The following is a 22,352-nucleotide window of genomic DNA, read 5'->3' as shown; positions in this document are numbered from 1 at the left end:
TCTTTTTCCAGAAGAATTAAATTAATTTAATTAAAACTAATTTAAAAATTAGTTTTTAATACCTTATAATTTACTGTCTTATTTTCCTCATAATTGTAGTCATGTGTTTGATCCTTGATAAGAAGACATAATCATGTCAAACATTAAAGTATGGGATAGTTAAAATAAACACTTGTAAAGTTCCTGTTTTAGATACCAAAAACAAATCATTTTTCATACTCAAATATATTTCATATTAACTACTTGAGACATTTTCTCATTTCTACTTTTGAAAAAAATATTGTTTTGTAACATCATATCCCCTACTGACCTTAAGAATGGACAGACCAGTGACTCTTAAATGCATTTTTTCTGGATTTCCCTGGTGGTCCAGTGGTTGAGAAGCTGCCTGCCAATGCAGGGGACATGGGTTTGATCACTAGTCCAGGAAGATTCCACATGCTGCAGGGCAACTAAACCCGTGCATGGCAGTGACTGAAGCCCACACACCCTAGAGGCTGTGCTCTGCAATGAGAGAAGCCACTGCAATGAGAAGCCTGCATACTGCAACAAGAGAAAGCCTGTGTGAAGCCAAAAATAAAAAAATTAATAATAAAAAAAGAACAAATAGTAGTATCAGGTTTTAAAAAATAAATACATTTTTCTTTCTTGACAAACGAAACCTTACAAGGAAAGTCGTGAAAGAGAAGTTGCTGCAGGTGAAGCTGAGATAAGGGTGGGAGATCCGGTGTGACTGTCAGTACCATCTCAGGTTTCTTTCATGCCTGGCAGCAGCCCTTGACTTCTCCCTGGAAACACTAGGTCTCTAAAAATCATTGTTTAGCCCAGCTTTATTTTTCTAATGAAAATCAGAAGAAATGTGTGTGTGTGAAGTTTTTGAGTCTTGGAGCTTGTTCCTGACTCCCAAGTACTATAAGCATTATAAGTACTTCGGTAATAAATACCTCGAAATGAACCAAAGTACATACAACATCCACAACACGGGTAAACAAAAATAATAAGAAAGCCAAAAGAAAAACAAACATGCTGCATAGAGGATGTCGAGATGAGTGGTTGAGTATGGTGCTGCCCCTTTCGTGGTAACTTAGGGTTTTAGTTATGTTTATACAGCATGTGGGCTTCCCAGATCGCGCTGCCAAAGCAGGAGACGTAAGAGGCGAGCGTTTCATCCCTGAGTCGGGAAGATCCCTTGGAGAAGGGCATGGCAACCCACTCCAGTATTCTTGCCTGGAGAATCCCATGGACAGAAGAACTTAGTGGGCTACAGTCCATGGGGTCACAAAGAGTTGGACATGGCTGAAGTGACTTAGCACAGCATAAAACATTCCTCTCTCCCTGACTTCCCCTTGCGTCTCTTTTCTGAGCAGTTAATAACTGTCTGTCTTTTCCCTCACAATGCCCATGATCAACTCATTTCTTCTTCCTCCTTTTGAGGCCCACCTTCTGTTACTTGGTACTGTACACTCTATTCTAATCACATTCTGTCACTGAATACATTCTATACGTCATCTGCACACATTCATTTATTTGATCCTGTTTGCCTGAAGTTCCCTTCCTTCCCTCATTTCTTTATTTAGAAGACTTCAACTATTTTTTTTTAATAGTTGATAAAATATACCACAACCCTGTACCTCACTCACCCTTGCTAAGCAAAATTATCACTTGGGCCTAGGTACTCAAATAGCACTGTATGTATAAGTGCTTCATGATATTTACCATAGTGAATCATGTCACTCATTTCTCACATTTTTTCCCCAATTACAGAGAATTCTTTCGGGGGAGGGCTGAATCATATTATTTTATCATGTTCTTATGCCTAGTAGACATCCAGCCCTCAGTAGGTACCCTAAAAGTTGGTGAATAAATATCTAAAGAAAATGTCCTGAAATATCACATTTCTCTAGCAGGTGCCATTATGCTGTGAAAATATTTCAGCCTGAAAGCTACCCATTTTTATTGTGTTATACAAAATTAAACAAATGTCATACTATCAATCTAATTGATATGTACTTAGTTAAAATCAAAGATGGAACACTGTTGAATTCATTTATGGGCTCTGAGTAAAGTGTATCTGAGGTCATGAACACACGTGCTTGGGACACATTCTTTTCAAGGCTTAGTGTTTAAATAAGGCAGCTTAACAAGACCAAAGTGAAAGGCTGGTTTAGAAGATTCCATTGTAAACATAACCGTTATTTATATGCGACTTTAGAAATCTAAGGCAGTGATCAACCATTTGAAAATAAATCAATATGAGGATTATGACTTGAAGAAGGGTTACTGAAAATAAAAGTGGCCTATAAAAAGGAAAAAAATTACTATTGCAAGGCTTTAAAAAGATCACAAAATATCTAGAAAGGTTTGGTGATATGTAATATTTGGTGTATTACAAATCATTCATAGACTGCTCTTGTATGTATGAAACTGCTTTACATTCTGGTTGTTTCTAGCTCAGTTTTTTCAGTGAATCTTATATCCATGGCATAGACAAAGAGCTGAGGCATCATTTTAGCATCTATTCGATGCCATGTTTTAGCTATATTTTTTTGCTAACAAAAAATTTACTAAGTGGCAACTTTGTGCTGGGGCCCTATCTCAGGTATTTGAAATTAAATGAAGGCAGTAGAATAGTTTCATCACACAAGAGGCATAATATGCGGTTGCAAAGTTATATTTTTTTTCATTTCATACATGTTAAATTGCCTAACAGTTTCATTAGTTCTCAACATGGAGCCTCTATACTTTAGTGAACTCCAAAGAAATACTGGGGGTAAAGGTCCTTGAGTTTATTTTAACCTTTTAAGAAGTTAAAAGCCTGAACAAATTTATAACCTAATAAAGCTGAACAAGTCTTTCGTTGGCATTAATTAAATCATATCTCTGTTTTTTAAAAAAAATTTTATCCTTTGATTTTAGATAAGATTAGACAGCTAATTAAAAAGCAGAGACATTATTTTGCCAACAAAGGTTCGTCTAGACAAGGCTATGGTTTTTCCAGTGGTCATGTATGGATGTGAGAGTTGGACTGTGAAGAAAGCTGAGCACTGAAGAATTGATGCCTTTGAACTGTGGTATTGGAGAAGACTCTTGAGAGTCCCTTGGACTGCAGGGAGATCCAACCAGTCCATTCTAAAGGAGATCAGTCCTGGGTGTTCATTGGAAGGACTGATGCTAAAGCTGAAACTCCAATACTTTGGCCACCTCATGTGGAGAGTTGACTCATTGGAAAAGACTCTGATGCTGGGAGGGACTGGGGGCAGGAGGAGAAGGGGATGACAGAGAATGAGATGGCTGAATGGCATCACCGACTCGATGGACATGAGTTTGAGTGAACTCTGGGAGCTGGTGGTGGACAGGGAGGCCTGGCGTGCTGCAATTCATGGAGTCGTGAAGAGTCGGACACAACTGAGCTACTGAACTGAACTGAACTGAGACAGCTAGAAGTGTCATGCTCGTTATTTCTTAATAAAAAGGAATGCTTCCTTTTAATAAGTAATATGAGTGTAGGGGTGAACTGACTTCATTCAGCAACTAATATATTTCTTGATAATCTGGGTTAGCTCTACATCTACATTTAGATTTCCACAACAAACGTTTCTTGATATTCTGAGTTAGCTCTGAGTCTACATCCTGCATTTTCACAACAAACCTCTCAAGTTATCATAATCACTCCCACTTTGTAGATGTCAAAACAGCAGTTTAAATGGTTGTGATTTGCCCAGGAACATTCCAAAAATTATATGGTAGAGCTGAAGTTTAAGCCAAGCTTCTGCCTCTAAATCCTATATTAGTCATTCCAAAAAATCACTAAGAGACAAATTCCAACATCATTGTCTTATATTTACACCAGATGTTAATCATCTTTAAAATATTAGATCCTATTAAAATACTAATACTTCTCCTTCTCATCAGTAATTTTTTTAAAGAAGTGACCAGGATTTAATCTATTAACACTTTCCCCCTAGTTGGTTTAATTGATTTCCTTTCATCCTTGAGCTTCATTCATACTTATTAGTGATTGAGATAACACAACAGTAATTTCCAGACACCAGGCAACTAGGGTTCAGTTCAGTTCAGTTCAGTCACTCAGTCGTGTCCGACTCTCCGCGACCCCATGAATCACAGCACGCCAGGCTTCCCTGTCCATCACCAACTCCCGGAGTACACTCAAACTCATGTCCACAGAGTCGGTGATGCCATCCAGCCATCTCATTCTCCGTCGTCCCCTTCTCCTCCCGCCCCCAACCTTTCCCAGCATCAGAGTCTTTTCCAGTGAGTCAACTAGTCGCATGAGGTGGCCAAAGTATTGCAGTTTCAGCTTTAGCATCAGTCCCTCCAATGAACACCCAGGACTGATCTCCTCTAGAATGGACTGGTTGGATCTCCTTGCAGTCCAAGGGACTCTCAAGAGTCTTCTCCAACACCACAGTTCAAAAGCATCGATTCTTCGGTGATCAGCCTTCTTCACAGTCCAACTAGGGTAGTCTTCAGTTAAAAGGTAACTGTTAACCCCATGAAATTAAATCTGTTAGACTAAGGACAGTAAAAGATGGCAGTAGGAGGAGTGAAAATAAGTAAATTATTCAAAAAAACTGAGCTGACTTAGCAAGGCTTCTTCTGCCATTGTTTTAGTACCCTCCGTTCCACAAATAAGTCCCGACACTGAGAACTTCCTTAAGTCAGTGTTCCTGCCTCTGTGCTCATCTAGAGTGTGTTGGAGTGCAGCAGGGATACACCATATGGAGATTCAGTTCAGTTGCTCTGTTGTGTCTGACTGTTTCCAACGCCATAAGCCACAGCATGCCAAGGCTCCCTGTCCATCACCACCTCCCAGAGTTTACCCAAACTCATGTCCATTGAGTTGGTGATGCCATCCAACAGTCTCATCCTCTGTCGTCCCCTTCAACTACTGCCTTCGATCTTTCCCAGCATCAGGGTCTTTTCCAATGAGTCAGTTCTTCTCATCAGGTGGCCAAAATACTGGAGTTTCAGCTTCAACATCAGTCCTTTCAATGAACACCCAGGACTGATCTCCTTTAGGATGGACTCATTGGATCTTTTTGCAGTTCAAGGGACTCTCAAGAGTCTTCTCCAACACCACAGGTCAAAAGCATCATTCTTCAGTGCTCAGTTTTCTAAATAGTCCAACTCTCACATCCATACATGACTACTGGAAAAAACATAACCTTAGCTAGACGGATCTTTGTTGACAAAAAAATGTCGCTGCTTTGAGTGAAAAGGTTGGCTTGAAGCTCAACATTCAGAAAACAAAGATCATGGCATCTGGTCCCATCACTTCATGGGAAATAGATGGAAAAACAGTGGAAACAGTGTCAGACTTTATTTTTGGGGGCTCCAAAATCACTGCTGATTGCAGCCATGAAATTAAAAGACGCTTACTCCTTGGAAGGAAAGTTATGACCCACCTAGATAGTATATTAAAAAGCAGAGACATTACTTTGCCAACCAACGTCCATCTAGTCAAGGCTATGGTTTTTCCCGTGGTCATGTATGGATGTGAGAGTTGGACTGTGAAGAAAGCTGATCGCTGAAGAATTGATGATTTTGAACTGGGGTGCTGGAGAAGACTCTTGAGAGTCTCTTGGACTGCAAGGAGATCCAACCAGTCCATTCTAAAGGAGATCAATCCTGGGTATTCATTGGAAGGACTGATGCTAAAGCTGAAACTCCAATACTTTGGCCACCTCATGCAAAGAGTTGACTCACTGGAAAAGAGTCTGATGCTGGGAAGGATTGGCGGGGGGAGGAGAAGGGGACGACAGAGAATGAGATGGCTGGATGGCATCACCGACTTGATGGACATGAGTTTGAGTGAACTCTGGGAGTTGGTGATGGACAGGGAGGCCTGGCGTGCTGTGATTCATGGGGTTGCAAAGAGTCGGACATGACTGAGCAACTGAATTGAACTGAACTAAACTGAGGTTGGTCATAGCTTTCCTTACAATGAGTAAGCGTCTTTTAATTTCATGGCTGCAATTACAATCTGCAGTGATTTTGGAGCCCCCCAAAATAAAGTCAGCTACAGTTTACACATTTTCCCCATCTATTTGCCATGAAGTGATGAGACTGGATGTCATGATCTTCGTTTTCTGAATGTTGAGGTTTAAGCCAACTTTTTCACTCTCCTTTTTCACTTTCATCAAGAGGCTCTTTAGTTCTTCTTCACTTTCTGCCATAAGGATGGTGTCATCTGCATATCTGAGGTTATTGATATTTTTCCTGGCAATCTTCATTCCAGCTTGTGCTTCTTCCAGCCCAGCGTTCCTCATGATGTACTCTGCATATAAATTAAATAAGCAGGGTGACAATATACAGTCTTGACGTACTCCTTCTCCTATTTGGAACTAGTCTGTTGTTCCATGTCCAGTTCTAACTGTTGCTTCCTGACCTGCATACAGGTTTCTCAAGAGGCAGGTCAGGTGGTCTGGGATTCCCATCTCTCTCAGAATTTTCCACAGTTTGTTTTGATCTACACAGTCAAAGACTTTGGTATAGTCAATAAAGCAGAAATAGATGTATTTTCTGGAACTCTTGCTTTTTCGATGATCCAGAGGATGTTGGCAATTTGATCTCTGGTTCCTCTGCCTTTTCTAAAACCAGTTTGATCATCTGGAAGTTCATGGTTCACATATTGCTGAAGCCTGCCTTGGAGAATTTTGAGCATTACTTTACTAGCTTGGGACTTGAGTGCAATTGTGCGGTAGTTTGGGCATTCTTTGGCATTGCCTTTCTTTAGGATTGGACTGAAAACTGACCTTTTCCAGTCCTGTGGCCACTGCTGAGTTTTCCAAATTTGCTGACATATTGAGTGCAGCACTTTGACAGCATCATCTTTTAGGATTTGAAATAGCTCAACTGGAATTCCATCACTTCTACTAGCTTTGTTCATAGTGATGCTTCTTCCTAAGGCCCACTTGACTTCACATTCCAGGATGTCTGGCTCTAGGTGAGTGATCATACCATCATGATTATCTGGGTCATGAAGATCTTTTTTGTATAGTTCTTCTGTGTATTCTTGACACCTCTTCTTAATATCATCTGCTTATGTTAGGTCTATACCATTTCTGTCCTTTATTGAGCCCATCTTTGCATGAAATTTTCCCTTGGTATCTCTAATTTTCTTGAAGAGATCTCTAGTCTTTCCCATTCTACTGTTTTCCTTATTTCTTAGCAACTGATCCCTGAGGAAGGCTTTCTTATCTCTCCTTGCTGTTCCTTGGATCTCTGCATTCAAATGGGTATATCTTTCCTTTTCTCCTTTGCTTTTCACTTCTTTTTCACAGCTATTTGTAAGGCCTACTCAGACAGCCATTTTGCTTTTTTGCATTTCTTTTTCTTGAGGATGGTCTTGATCCCTGTCTCCTGTACAATGTCATAAACTTCCGTCTATAGTTCATCAGGTACTCTGTCTATCAGATCTAGTCCCTTAAATATATGTGTCGCTTCCCCTGTATAATCATAAGGGATTCGATTTAGGTCATACCTGAATGGTCTAGTGGTTTTCCCCACTTTCTTCAATTTAAGTCTGAACTTCGCAATAAGGAGTTCATGATCTGAGCCACAGTCAGCTCCTGGTCTTGTTTTTGCTAACTGTATACAGCTTCTCCATCTTTGGCTGCAAAGAATATAATCAATCTGATTTTGGTGTTGGCCATCTGGTGATGTCCATATGTAGAGTCTTCTCTTGTGTTGTTAGAAGAGGGTGTTTGCTATGACCAGTGCATTCTCTTGGCAAAAGTCTACTAGCCTTTGCCCTGCTTCATTCTGTACTCCAAGGCCAAATTTGCCTCATACTCCAGGTGTTTCTTGACTTCTTACTTTTGCTTTCCAGTCCCCTATAATGAAAAGGACATCTTTTTTGGGTGTTAGTTCTAAAAGGTCTTGTAGGTCTTCAAAGAACCGTTCAACTTCAGCTTCTTCAGTGTTACTGGTTGGGGCATAGACTTGGATCACCATGATATTGAATCTTTGCCTTGGAAATGAACAGAGATGATTCTGTCATTTTTGAGATTGTATCCAAGTAATGCATGATGGACTCTTTTGGACTCTTTTGTTGACTATGATGGCTACTCCATTTCTTCTAAGGGATTGCTGCCCACAGTAGTAGATATAATGGTCATCTGAGATAAATTCACCCATTCCAGTCCATTTTAGTTCACTGATTCCTAGAATATCGACGTTCACTCTTGCCATTTCCTGTTTGACCACTTCCAATTTGCCTTGATTCATGGACCTAACTTTCCAGGTTCCTATGCAATATTGCTCTTTACAGCATCGGACCTTGCTTCTATCACCAGTCACATCCACAACTGGGTGTTGTTTTTGCTTTGGCTCCATCCCTTCATTCTTTCTGTAGTTATTTCTCCACTGATCTCCAGTAGCATATTGGGCACCTACTGACCTGGGGAGTTCACCTTTCAGTGTCCTATCTTTTTGCCTTTTCATACTGTTCATGGGGTTCTCAAGGCAAGAATACTGAAGTGGCTTGCCATTCCCTTCTCCAGTGGACCTCATTCTGTCTCCACCATGACCCGTCCGTCTTGGTTGACCCCACACGGTATGGCTTAGTTTCATTGAGTTAGACAAGGCTGTGGTCCATGTGATCAGACTAGCTAGTTTTCTGTGATTGTGGTTTCCGTCTGTCTGCCCTCGGATGCCCTCTCTCAGCACCTACCATCTTACTTGGGTTTCTCTTACCTTAGACGTGGATATTTCTTCACAGCTGTTCCAGCAAAGCGCAGCCGCTGCTCCTTACCTTGGACATGGGGTATCTCTTTGATGCTAAGGACAAATAAACAACCAACAAATACCACAAGAAGGGAAACTCTTATCTGCAAATGTTCAGTTACTCAAGTTCTTAACACTGCAACAAGGCACCAGCATGCTACTTGTTTTTTTATTTTTTTAATATAATTTGACTTATGTCTTTCCTAAACTCCCTTACTCTCTTTTTAAAGATAATTGTTACCTTTTCCTCTACCCAGAAGAATCTTAGCTACCAAAACAAAGGCTTAAGCAGAATGGCGGGCAAAACAGGGGGAAGGGGAAGAGAGAAGTTGAAAACTCAAATCTATTGCTGATCACAAATTTTACACATTTTCCCCATACATATAGAACTGTGTGCATTTTCTTTAGAACGTCTAAAAGCTGAAATTAACCATCTGCCAACTAATTAAGATTCCAAATTTTTCTGAATTCATAGGGGAAACAATATAGAACAGTGTTTACTTTATTATTTTAACTCTAACTCTCATTCCAGTTCCTCTTTCCTTTCTTCCTCTCTGCTTCACTACAGTTAAGATCCCTGTTTAATAGACCATTCTATGATTTTAGAAAATTTGTTCAGAAAAATGTGGCCGCTGTGAGATTTTTCTCTTGAAATTAAGTGAATTTAGCTTGACTGAGAGCAAGCCTTTTGAAAATAATTATAAAAGTAGGGTTAGCAATGTCAAACTAGAAGTGCTGAGGTTAAAATAGCCAGCAACAGCATCTTTCTATTAATCACTCTGTGTGTTATTTATGGAAGAGTTCTATTTCTGCTAACTGGCCATGTTTTCTCAGTGACCTCTCTTTCCACTGTATATGTTCCATGGCTCTCCAAGCATCACTCTTTTGCTTGGTCAAAAATGTCTCTCAACAGCTGTGCTCTCACAATGGAAATGTATGAATTCTCACTTTCCTGCCATTAGAGTGGTATCATCTGCATATTTGAGGTTGTTGATATTTCTCCCAGCAACCTTGATTCCACCTTAACTAAGGAACCTCTTGATGACGGTGAAAGAGGAGAGTGAAAAGTCTGGCTTAAAACTCAGCATTCAAAAAACCAAGATCATGGCATCTGGTCCCATCACTTCATAGCAAATAGATGGGAAAAAGTGGAAGCAGTGACAAATTTTATTTTTTTGGGCTCCAAAATTACTGCAGATGGTTACTGCACCCATGAAATTAAATGACACTTGCTCTTTGAAAGAAAAGCTGTGACAAACCTAGGCAGCACATTAAAAAGCAGAGACATCACTTTGCCAACAAAGGTCCATATAGTTAGTCAATATGGTTTTTCCAGTATCATGTATGGATGTGAAAGCTGGACCATAAAGAAGGCTGAGTGCCAAAGAATTGATGTTTTCGAATTGGGGTACTGGAGAAGACTCTTGAGAGTCCCTTGGACTGCAAGGAGATCAAACCAGTCAATTCTAAAGAAATCACACCTGAGTATTCATTGGAAGGACTGATACTGAAACTAAAGCTCCAATACTTTGGCCACCTGATGCAAAGAGTCAACTCATTGGAAAAGACCTTGATGCTGGAAAAGAATGAAGGCAGAAGGAGAAGGGGGTGGCAGAGGATGAGATGGTTGAATGGCATCACTGACTCAAAGGACATGAATTTGTGCAAACTCCAGGATATAATGAAGAACAGCAAAGGCTGGTGCACTGCAGACCATGGGATCACAAAGAGTAGGATACAACTTAGAGACTGAACAACAACAACACCACCACCACAATAATCTAATTCACAGTCTAATTTCAAGTATTCATAGACAATTATGAAACAAAAAGGTATATTACAACATAGAAAGAAATGCATTAAAATTTCAAAGTTAACTTACCCTTTAGGAAGACTCAAATGAGAGTCTTTTTCTGCCTCCAAAGTGGTTAGTCACTGAGAGTATGTGCTTGGACTGCCTTTGGAGAAAACACCAGAAGACCTTCACTTAGGTTCATGTTACATCTCATAATTATAGCTGCTATGGATATGCATTAAATATGTATATGTATCCATATGTATAGTAGATATGTATTAAATGTATTGTGTAGATGCACCAGGGTACTCAGCTCTGAGAGGACTTGCCAACCAATATGTCTAGACTCACTTCTCAGACAATTTATGTCCAATGAAAGTCATAAGACACGTGTCATAATCAGTAACAACTTTTCTGTTTCACCATCAGTGAAGTATAATTATAAAAATTTACATTCTATTCAGTTCAGTTCAGTCGCTCAGTCATGTCTGACTCTTTGCGACCCCATGGACTGCAGCACGCCAGGCCTTCCTGTCCAAATACTAGAGGACTGATTTCCTCTAGTTGGATCTCCTTGCAGTCGAAGGGACTCTTCTCCAACCCCACAGTTCAAAAGCGTCAATTCTTCGGCACTCAGCTTTGTTTATGTTCCAATTCTCACATCCATACGTAACTACTGGAAAAACCATAGCTTTGACTAGGTGGACCGTTGTTGGCAAAGTAATGTCTCTGCTTTTTAATATGCTGTCTAGGTTGGTCATAACTTTTCTTCTGAGGAATTCAGTTCAGTTCAGTTGCTCAGTCGTGTCCAACTGTTTGCAACCCCATGAACCGCAGCACACCAGGCCTCCCTGTCCATCACCAACCCCCAGAGTTTACCCAAACCCATGTTCATTGAGTCGGTGATGCCATCCAGCCATCTCATCCTCTGTCGTCCCCTTCTCCTCCTGCCCTCAATCTTTCTCAGCATCAGCGTCTTTTCAAATGAGTCAGCTCTTTGCATCAGGTGGCCAAAGTATTGGAGTTTCAGCTTCAGTATCAGTCCTTCCAATGAACACCCAGGACTGATCTCCTTTAGGGTGGACTGGTCAGATTTCCTTGCAGTCCAAGGGACTCTTAAGAGTCTTCTCCAACACTACAGTTCAAAAGCATCAATTCTTCTGTGCTTAGCTTTCTTTATAGTCCAACTCTCATACCCATACTTGACCACTGGAAAAACCATAGCCTTGATGAGACGGACCTTTGTTGGCAAAGTAATGTCTCTGCTTTTTAATATGCTGTCTAGGTTGGTCATAACTTTCCTTCCAAGGAGTAAGCATCTTTTAATTTCATGGCTGCAATCACCATCTGCAGTGATTTTGGAGCCCCAGAAAATAAAGTCAGCCACTGTTTCTACTGTTTCCTCATCTATTTGCCATGAATTGAGGGGATCGTATGCCATGATCTTAGTTTTCTGAATGTTGAGCTTTAAGCCAACTTTTTTTACTCTCCCTTTTCACTTTCAACAAGAGGCTCTTTAGTTCTTCTTCACTTTCTGCCATAAGGGTGGTGTCATCTGCATATCTGAGGTTATTGATATTTCTCCCGGCAGTCTTGATTCCAGCTTGTACTTCTTCCAGCCCAGTGTTTCTCATGATGAACTCTGCATATAAGTTAAAGTAAACACCTTTTAATTTCATGACTGCAGTCACCATCTGCAGTGATTTTGGAGCCCCCCAAAATAAAGTCTGACAGTTTCCACTGTTTCCCCATCTATTTGCCATGAAGTGATGGGACTAGATGCCATGATCTTAGTTTTCTGAATGTTGAGCTTTAAGCCAATTTTTTCACTCTCTTCTTTCACTCTCATCAAGAGGCTCTTTAGTTCTTCTTCTCTTTCTAAAAAAAAAAATACATTTAGAGAAAGAAAAAAAGCATGTAATTTTAGATTTTAGAAAGTGATGGAGATGCTGAGTTGCTAATTAGGACTTATGATTCAGGGAAAGGACCAAATGACCAAAATAGTAACTTTAACTGATGAAATATGCTTCATCCATACAATGGAATCCAAAGTCGTCAATTAAAAAACAATAAAATGGGCATTTCCAGTGTCACAGAAAGGGAGAAAAATTCACTGACCAGGACATCATTTTATAGATAGGCTTGAATGAAGAAAGCAAATTACAGAACAGAGTGATCTCAGTCCCTTATATATGTGAGGTTTTATTGTTTACATTCATGAGAATGTAAAATCATGTAAACAGTCTACACTTCTGGAAGAAAAATTCTGAGTTAATGAGCGTATGTCATTATTATCATTTTCATATGAAGTATAAAATATCATGAACATACTAGATGGAGATCAATGATTACCAAGTGAGTTGCTGCAGCCAATAACTTGGCATAGCTTCAAGAAGTGGGCTGTCCTGGCCCTTGTCTTGGTGCCTTCCCCAGTATGCTTGGCAAGGTGATCATGTTGACACGATGCTGTCACGAGTGACTTTAAGTTCTAGGGGAGTCTTGCTAATGTTATCCTGGGATTTTTTTATTGATGACAAATGTGGAGATTTCAAATTATGAGTAAATGTAAACCCTTTACTCCATTCTAGAATTTAGAGGATTTTCAGTACATTTGAGTTTAGAAGTGTTTTTGCTGTATATTGAAGGTCTGCTAGCTCTGCTTCTGTTTTGGGCTTCACTTTTCGGTGGACTATAAAAGAACTATGATGATAATAGAACTATGATGATAAGACAGTCGTGATCATGGAAATGATGAAACAAGATGAGAGATGTTGATCATTACCGATGCATCTGAAGATAGTGAACACAGACTTGCACAGATCATCTGTTCATTGTGTCCACTCACATTACACGCATGGACGAAAACATCACGGTTGTTTTTGGGAATCATCAGGAGTTATAAGGATAACTCTAGTCATTGCCATCACCGAGTGTCACTCTCAGGAGGACTTACTGCAGGAGTCTGTTCCAATGCGTGCCATCAAAATTCTTTTGCTTCCATAGCTCTTGAGTCATGCTTAGCAAATGGTTGTGTGTATAGTCTTCTGTGAAGGACTGTTGTATTTTATCAATGAATCATGACTGATTGCAGAAGAGCATTTACTTCAGTGGCTGTTGGAGAAAAGATTGAACTCTACTCCATATAATTGATCTAAATCTTTCTAAAATCTGATATTTCAGAAATGGAAACTGGAGTCCTTCATCAAGGAGTTCAGCGAGCTTTCTCTGACTTGGGTTGACACCACCTTCTCCATTTCTCTGTTTATTCTTAGAATGCAGACCCCACAGTACCTAGAGCAACGTCGAAAATTTGCAGCTGCCTTCTTGGCATTTATTTTCATCTTGGCAGCTGTGGACACTGCTGAAGCAGGAAAGAAAGAGAAACCAGGTGAGCAATGTGCTTATGAACAAAAGTCTTCATTGATTAATGTCTATCAAATCCAGCTACTTGCTTTTTGTCTTTTCTCCTTCCTTCCCTCTCTTTTTTTCCTTCTTTCCCTTTCTTCCCACTTTCTTTTCTTCCAAGTATTTAGAGGAACACCTAAGTGATCTCCCCTCTTATTCCACCCCCCACTCTAAGTCCTGAAATATAGATGGTGACCATTAACTATTAATTGAAATAATAATTATTAACAGGTACATCATACAGAAAATTGATTGGCAATCAAATGTTTAACTTATGTTGATACTTCGAAAAGAGTCCTGGACGCAAATTTTGTTTTATCTCATTAACAAAGGAGGAAACTGAATCTTAGCAAGAATAAAGCAGCTTTTCTATGTCACTCACAATATCATAAGCTGGCTGTGGAGCTGAGAGTCTGTTACATCTGTGGCCTACCACATTTAGTTTATGTTACTCCATCTATGGGCTTCCCTCGTAGCTCAGTTGGTAAAGAATCTGCCTGCAATGCAGGAGACCTGGTTTTGATCCCTGGGTTGGGAAGATCCCCTGGAGAAGGAAATGGCAACCCACTCCATTATTCTTGCCTGGAGAATCCCATAGACTGGAGACTGGCAGGCTATAGCTCATGGGGGCACAAGAGTCAGACACAACTTAGTGACTAAAACACGACCACCTCTCCATGTATAAGACAGAGAAAGGAGCATTGACATACATTGGAATGACTAATCTGGCAACTGTTAATTTTCATAGACTATTTTCCTATTTTTTAGATTTAACTTTAATCATCTTCTCTTTTTCAGAAACATTTGCTTCCAAAAGGAGATGTCAGTAAATCACTTATCGCAGTCCCTAGCACATAGTAAGAATTAAATAAATATTAGTTCTAGCTCCCTAGTTTTCTTTCTGTCTTCTCCTGGTCATTGGTTGATTCAATCATTCATTCAGCTAACACTTACCGAGTTCCTACTCTTTCCTAGACATTGAAGAGCGAGGTAAAATCACAGACCATGCAATTAAGGAGCTCAGGAATAAACTTGGTTTTATCCAGGAGTTAGAGACTTTTCTGGGGTTGATAATTTTTCCTTCTTCCCTTTCAGAAAAGAAGGTGAAGAAGTCTGACTGTGGAGAATGGCAGTGGAGTGTGTGCGTCCCCACCAGTGGGGACTGTGGGCTGGGCACCCGTGAGGGCACCCGTTCCGGAGCTGAGTGTAAACAAACCATGAAGACCCAGAGATGTAAGATCCCCTGCAACTGGAAAAAGCAGTTTGGAGGTGAGTCCCACCCTTACTGTCCCATTGATTTAATCTTCCACCCTGAGATAATTCTTGCACCCTTCTATCAGGTATCTTTTTGAGGTTGACTCTATTTTAACAAGTTTATTTATCAGATACAAGATAACCTGGCATCTTGCCCAACCTCGGGCCCCTTGTTTCCGTACTGCTAGAATCTGGAACCAGACAGTTTTCTTGTCCTGGAGGGAGGGCTGCTCTGTGCATCGTGGGGTATTCAGCTGCATTTCTGACCTTTACCCACTGTTTCTGGCAGCACTCCCCACCTCCCAGCTAGGACCACTGCAGGTATCTCTAGATGTTGCTGTGCATTTCCTTTGGGGCGGGGGCGGGGGGGCAGAGGCTCAGAGTAGTCCCTGCCTGAGACCACTGCCTTAGCAACAGGGACAGAAAACAGGCCCTCGGTCCCTCTTCACAGTGTGCTCTTTCCTTGTATTTCTAGATCCCTTTTCTCTTCCCTTCCTCTTTTCTTATTTAGTCTTCTCCTTCTCCAGGTCTCTCTCTGTTCCTTCCGGGCCTTCTCTTTCTCTCTTGCTCCTTCCCCACTTTCCGCACTGGTTCATAGCTCTTTACTTAGTTGGACTGCTCTGAGCCACTGTTCATAGATTTTAGCTCAGTGACTATTGCCAGTTTCATGCTGACCTCGTCTCCCAATCTGAGAAGGAATCTTTCAACACTTTTGACCCTAAGCCCACCATTGAATACCAAAATTGTCTGTTGTCTTTTTTTCCCACATTCTAGACTTGTCTTTCTTGCCATAGTGGGACACAATGCCCAAGTGTTCTCACTGGTTTACAGAAATGTGTTTTGGCCTACTGGACAGTGGAGAAGGGTAATGAATACATACACCACATCTTTTTCATTCTCTATAAGCTTTGGGTTTATACCTTTATATAAGTGAAGATAAATTCTATAAAGGCATGGTGAAATTCAGATACGTTTGATCTTAAATTGTATATAACTACTCTAAAGATCTATACATAAAATGTCTTAAAAATGTGTTTTAAAGGCCTTATATATATAAAATTCTAGAATATATAGAGAGCTCTCAAAACTAGCAATTCAGTTAGAAAGTGGGCAAAAGACATAAACAATAATTTTACTAAAGAGGATACCTATGTGGCAAACAAACACGTGACAAGATGAAAACCAATGAGGCATCACTATATACTACACACCTATAAGAATGGCTAAAATCAGAAATAACATCAAATGCTATCAAGGATACAGGAGAAACTAGATCACTCACACACTGGTGATGGGAATACAGACTAGAGAGCCACACTGGAAAAGAGCATGGCAGTTTTTCACAAAATGAAACTTGTGTTTACTATATAATGCAGTGATTTCACTCTTAGGCATTTCTCCTAGAGGAATGGAAACTTATGTTCCTATAAAAATTTATACATGAATTTGTATAGCAGATTAGTTCTTATAGCCAAAAGCTGGAAACAACCCAGATATCCTTCAGCTGGTGAATGGTTAAACAAACTGGGGTACATGCATACTATGGAGTACTCCTCGGCAATGAAAGGAACAGACTATTGATTCATACAGCTTGGATGGACCTCCAGGAAATTTTGCCGAGTGAAAAAGCCAATCTCAAAACATTGCATACTGTATGATTCTGTTTATATAGCGTTCTTAAAATGACACAGTGATAGAGGCAGAGAACAGATGAGTAATTGCCAAGGATTCAGGAGGTAGGAAAGGCTTCCCTGGTAGCTCAGGTGGTAAAGAATCCACCTGCAATGCAGGAGACCCCGGTTCGATTCCTGGGTCGGGAAGATCCCCTGGCCAAGGGATAGGCTACCCACCCCAGTATTCTTATCTGGAGAATCCCCATGGACAGAGGAGCCTGGCAGGCTACAGTCCATGGGGTCGCAAAAAGTCAGACATAACTGAGTGACTAAGAACAGCACAGCACAGCAAGGAGGTAGGAAAGGAGAAGGATGCTAAGCTATGACTGTAACAGGATAACCCAAGGGATCTTGTGTTGGAAGTTGTTTGAATGTTATTGATGGGGGTGTTAGCTCTTATCTAAACATGTGATAAAGTCACACAGAAGTCAGTGTCCACATACCATATAGACAAGTGAGAGCATGTGAAACTGGGGAAACCTAAATAAATTCTCGGGACTGTGTCCATGTCAAGTTCCTGGTGGCGCCATAGCTATGCAGGATATCACCACTGAGGGAAGCTGGGTGTCGGGTATACGGATCTCACTGTATTATTTTTCACAACTGCATGCAAACCAACAATTACCTCACTACAGAAAATTGAAACCAAAAGTGTCTGTTTTCATGGTACTCCAAGAGGAACTCAGAGATTTCTGTTTGGTCCAACCCTGCCTCCAGCGGAGTGCAAATACCAGTTCCAGGCCTGGGGAGAATGTGATCTGAACACGGCTCTGAAGACCAGAACTGGGAATCTGAAGCGAGCCCTCCACAACGCTGACTGCCAGAAGACAGTCACCATCTCCAAGCCCTGTGGCAAGCTGACCAAGTCCAAACCTCAAGGTAGGTTCCTGTCTTTGAACCATAATTTAATCTGAATGGACTGAGGGGCTCAGGCAGGATCTTCAAATGCGCAAGTTTTCCACAAGGAAATCTTGGATGAATCACCTTAAGCAAGGGATTGGAAAAAGTCCATATATTGAGCAACACACAAGTACTTTTCAGCAGCAAGCAATTGATGAGTTCAGATTGAAGTCCTCTGTGCTGATGAGGGTATAGGAATAGTCTCCTTGCAGAAATAAACAGCTTAGCAAAACAGGCAAATTAAGACAGTTATATGGTGACTTACATGACTTCTCTGGTGGCTCAGTGATAAAGAATCCGCCTGCTAATGCAGGAGACGCAGGTTTGATCCCTGGGTCAGGAGGATCCCCTGGAGAGGGAAATGGCTACCCACTCCAGTATTCTTGCCTGGGAAATAACTTGGAGAGAGGAGCCTGGTGGGTTACAGTCCACGGCTTTGCGATAGAGTCAGACAAGACTTAGCAACTAAAACAATAGTGGCAACAACAGTGGTGACTTATAGTCTAAGCCCTAAATCAGGACCACATCCTGGCAAGTATGAACACACTTAGGAAGATCAAGAGGCTGAAAATTCAAAATCAATCTCTCCTAGATTATCGATGTATATAGTTTTCATGAAATCACATTATTTTATATTTTTCCTTTTTCTACTACCTAACTTGGTAAGTTTTGTATTTCTAGTATTTTTTTCAGAGCCTTTATATTTTTTCTTTAGTTAGGTTAGCTTATCATGGAATTCTAAAATTATGTAGAGCTATCTTTCTGTTCATTCTCAGAAAGTCAGCTTTCATGCTGGAGGAAGTAAACCAAACCAAATATCATGGTCATGGTTTCATACGATAGAATCCCAGCTGAGGGGAGACAAGAAGGTATTAAAATCTTCTATTTCATGGTTGTATGGGTGAGTTATATACCCCCCCCAAATTCAAATATTGAAGTCTTAACCCTCAGTCTCTCTGAATATGACTGTGTCTGGAGATGGGGTCTTTAAAGAAGTAATTAAAGTTAAATGAAGACATAAGGATGGGTCCTAATCCAGTATGACTGGTATATAAAGAGATTAGGACACAGACAGAGACACACAAGGAGGCAAGGTGAAGACACAGGGAGAAGACAGCCATCTACAAGCCAGTGAGTGAGACCTCAGAAGAAATCAGCTTTGCTAACACCATGATCTTGCCTTTCTGGCCTCTAGAACTATGAGAAAATAAACTCCTGTTGTTAAGCCATGCACTTTGTGGTCTGGTGTATGGTAGCCCTAGCAAGTGAATACAATGAGCCTCAGTGAACTCTACCTTAAAATATCTCCTTGGCCTTTGCTCATTTTTGACTCTAAAATGAATATGAAAATTCATATTGGCTAGATTAATTATAAGGAAAAATTCATGAAAATGAACATTAAAAGTCCATAATAAATGAAAATAAGAAAAAAGATCCCCAGAAACTGAGGAAGATTGACTGGCTTGCTGCTGATGGGCAGGAAGGACCCCTTTCATAGGCCTCACTCTTTAGTCTGATGGAGTGGTCCTTAGAAGTGGTTACCTCCAATCTCAGGATGGTCAGATGTAGGCTGGACCTGCAGGTGCATATGTGGGATTCAGGCCACTCTCCTCAGGTCATGGAAACCTCTGTTGGTTGTAGTGTGTATTTGAAAGGCATAACGTGGCGCTAGGGTCAGTGCACTGAGTTTGTCTGCCAAATGTACAAATGTCACTCTTCTGGAAACAATGACACAGAAATCTAATCCCACACCTCATCTGTTCAATGAGAGAGTCCCCAGATTGGAAGAACTAAAGAAATACAGTTTTCAAATTAGTTGATTTTTAATCCAGTCAGAGAACCAAAATCTTCAGCATAAATACAGAGTGGAAAAGAAAAGGGATTGATGTCTCCATGTTCCAATCTACCGGTTCTCAATCTGGGCTGTACACATAACTTTCTATGGGAACTTATAAAGATCCCAGTGCCCAGGTATAACCCAGACCAACTAAATCAGCATCAGTAGTTTTGAAACTCTTATCATATGAGTTGAGCTAGGGAGACTGTCAGACAGAAGATTTTCTTAATGGGATTCACACATACTTTCCATGACATATTTTTCATGGTTTAAGTAAAAATGTAACAGGTGGCATGTGTGGGTTGTGTATATTTTTATACCATTTTTTTTTTCAAATAACCATGAATGGATGTTACAGCTTTCTCTGTGTCAGTTTCTACCCTTAAGATAGCTCATTTATTTCTGATCAGTGGAGAAACAAGTCATAATGAGATAGAATCTCTGTTATGATTAGTATTGTTCTGCTTCTGCTCTCTCACCTTGCTCCAGGTGTTTTACATATATTTTCTCATACAATTCCATATATCCATGCAAGTAGATTTTGAGATGAAGGATATCGAAGAACACTGGTTACTTTATTTGCCAAGGGCTACATCTCTAATAAATGACAGGAGTCCACACTTGGCTGACTCTAAATTCATGCTCTCTTTCATGCCCTGTAGATTTCTTACTTAATCTCGTATGGGTATTAGGTAACCTCCTTGAGTTTATTTTCCTTTGAAATAAGAGAAGATGAGATTTGTAAATGTGGCTCAGCGGTAAAGAATCTACCTGCAGTGCAGGAGCCACAGGAAACACAGGTTGATCCCTGGTTCAGGAAAATCCCCTGGAAGAGGGCATGGCAACCCACTCTAATATTCTTGCCTGGAGAATCCCCATAGGCAGAGGAGCCTGGCGAGCTATAGTCCATAGGGTCACAAAGAGTTGGACAGGACTGAAGCGACTTAGCACTCACACACGAGCTTTGTTAAGTCCAACAGTGATATGGAGGATGATGCCCAGATGGAAGAAGATAGTTCCAAAACTGTTCTGAAAGGCATTTCCCAGAATATAAGCTCCAGGAGGATAGGAACTTAGTCTATTTTATTCTCCACTGTATCCCTTTTGCTTATAACATGGAGCAGCACACTGTAAGTGATGAATAAATATTTATAAAATAAATGCTGTTAACAAAAGGAAAAAATTGTTTTGTAAACTAGATCCACCAAAGAGTGGTGGAAGCTGTAGTAAAGAAGTGATTTAAAGAAATTTTTCTCAAAACTGTACAATTATAAATTAGTTTCTCCCTTTATTCAGGAACCTAAGTCATCGATGCTCTCTTGTGTTTTAGCTTATAAAACACATAAAAAAGACAGAGGAAGGTAGGGGACCCACTAATTTTGACTAAAGCACTGTCACAGGTACTCTTCATCATTTAATTCAAGCATCAAACAACACTTTGCAGTGCATTTTGTTTATCCTACTTTTATATGAGAAAACACAGGTTCAGAGAGTTTAAGCTACTTGCCTGAGGTTTCACAGCTTGTAAGTGTTGAAACCAGGATTCAAATGTAAAGTTAGCTGACTGGGAAGACCCACTGCCTTTTCAATTGTTCCGTGTTGCCCCTAGGTCCTGGAGAAGGGAATGGCAACCCACTCCAGCATTCTTGCCTGGAAAATCGCATGGATAGAGGAGCCTGGCAGGCTACGGTCTGGGGAGTCGCAGAGTCAGACATGACTGAGCACACATGCACATACGCACGCATGCCCCTAGGTATTATAAACTCATGAAACTCTGGCAGCATTAGATAAATCCCGATTCCTAGACTCATTACATGGCAGAGCTTCCAGGGACCTTGCCTGTGATTGATGGGGCCCTCATGTAACAAATGAGGACAAAGGAAATCAGTGATTCATCCAAGTCCCCCTATTGTTTAGTAGCAGAATCATTCCAGGCTTTGTTCTCTTTTGACATCATTTGTCTGTCTTTTTAACCCAGTCACTGATCTCAGAGCCAGAATATACTTTCTTTCCCCCAACATTATCCTTCTCGTGAAAAACAATATCAAGTTCTGAGAATTTTTTTTTTCCGCTTGTTTTGTAAAACTCTTTTGCTTGGTTACTGGTCTCTTGTTTTGAGAAATGGTTGTGGATTAATATGCAAACTGCATGATTCTCAGTGTGAAAAACATGCTCTTTAAATTTTAGAATGGAACATTAAGATGTTTGTAAGGCTGTGGTGACCCAGCATTAAATTGAGGGAAGATGGGAAACATCCTCCTTGTGGGATAATCGTTGTGATTTGATTATTAATGAGGTTGAAAGACTGCAAGACTTGCCTGGGGAGAGGAGGTGCTTAATATCTAGAATTGCCATCTAACTTTGGGGAAATTACTAAATATCCCATTTGATTTGGTTAAAACGTGTCTTAAAATTCACAGTGCTTCATTCTCACAGCATTACTTTTTTAAAAATTTATTTATTTTAATTGGAGGCTAATTACTTTACATTATTGTATTGGTTTTCCCATACATTGACATGAATCTCCCCGGGTGTACACATGTTCCCCAGCTTAAACCCCCCTCCCACCTCCCTCCCCATCCCATCCCTCTGGCTCATCCCAGTTCACCAGCCCCGAGCATCCTGTGTCATGCATCGAAGGTAAAGAAGTGGTTCTTCCTACTGCTGTGGCAATATTGTACAAACGCTACAGTCTAGCCTTGGTTCGCAGTTTCAGTGAAACCTTATCTAAAGGTTCTCT

At 40.5% G+C, this 22,352-nt stretch overlaps 1 protein-coding gene across 2 annotated transcripts in view; it reads left to right on the top strand.

Annotated features, from left to right (window-relative positions):
• Positions 1-22,352, top strand: part of PTN (pleiotrophin) — a 110,477-nt gene that overhangs the window by 70,320 nt on the left and 17,805 nt on the right. For both annotated transcript variants that reach the window (XM_055421326.2, XM_055421327.2), the window contains exons 2-4: positions 13,816-13,931; positions 15,044-15,217; positions 17,593-17,754. In XM_055421326.2, coding sequence (XP_055277301.2) covers positions 13,817-13,931; positions 15,044-15,217; positions 17,593-17,754 — 451 coding nt within the window. In that variant the 5' untranslated portion in view covers position 13,816. The remainder of the gene's footprint in view (positions 1-13,815; positions 13,932-15,043; positions 15,218-17,592; positions 17,755-22,352) is intronic.

This window comes from Moschus berezovskii, chromosome 3 (genome assembly GCF_049115385.1).
Source record: "Moschus berezovskii isolate FMDL1 chromosome 3, NW_MosBer_1.0, whole genome shotgun sequence".
In the NCBI taxonomy this organism is placed as follows: Eukaryota; Metazoa; Chordata; class Mammalia; order Artiodactyla; family Moschidae; genus Moschus; species Moschus berezovskii.
This window is presented reverse-complemented; position numbering and strand designations above follow the sequence as displayed.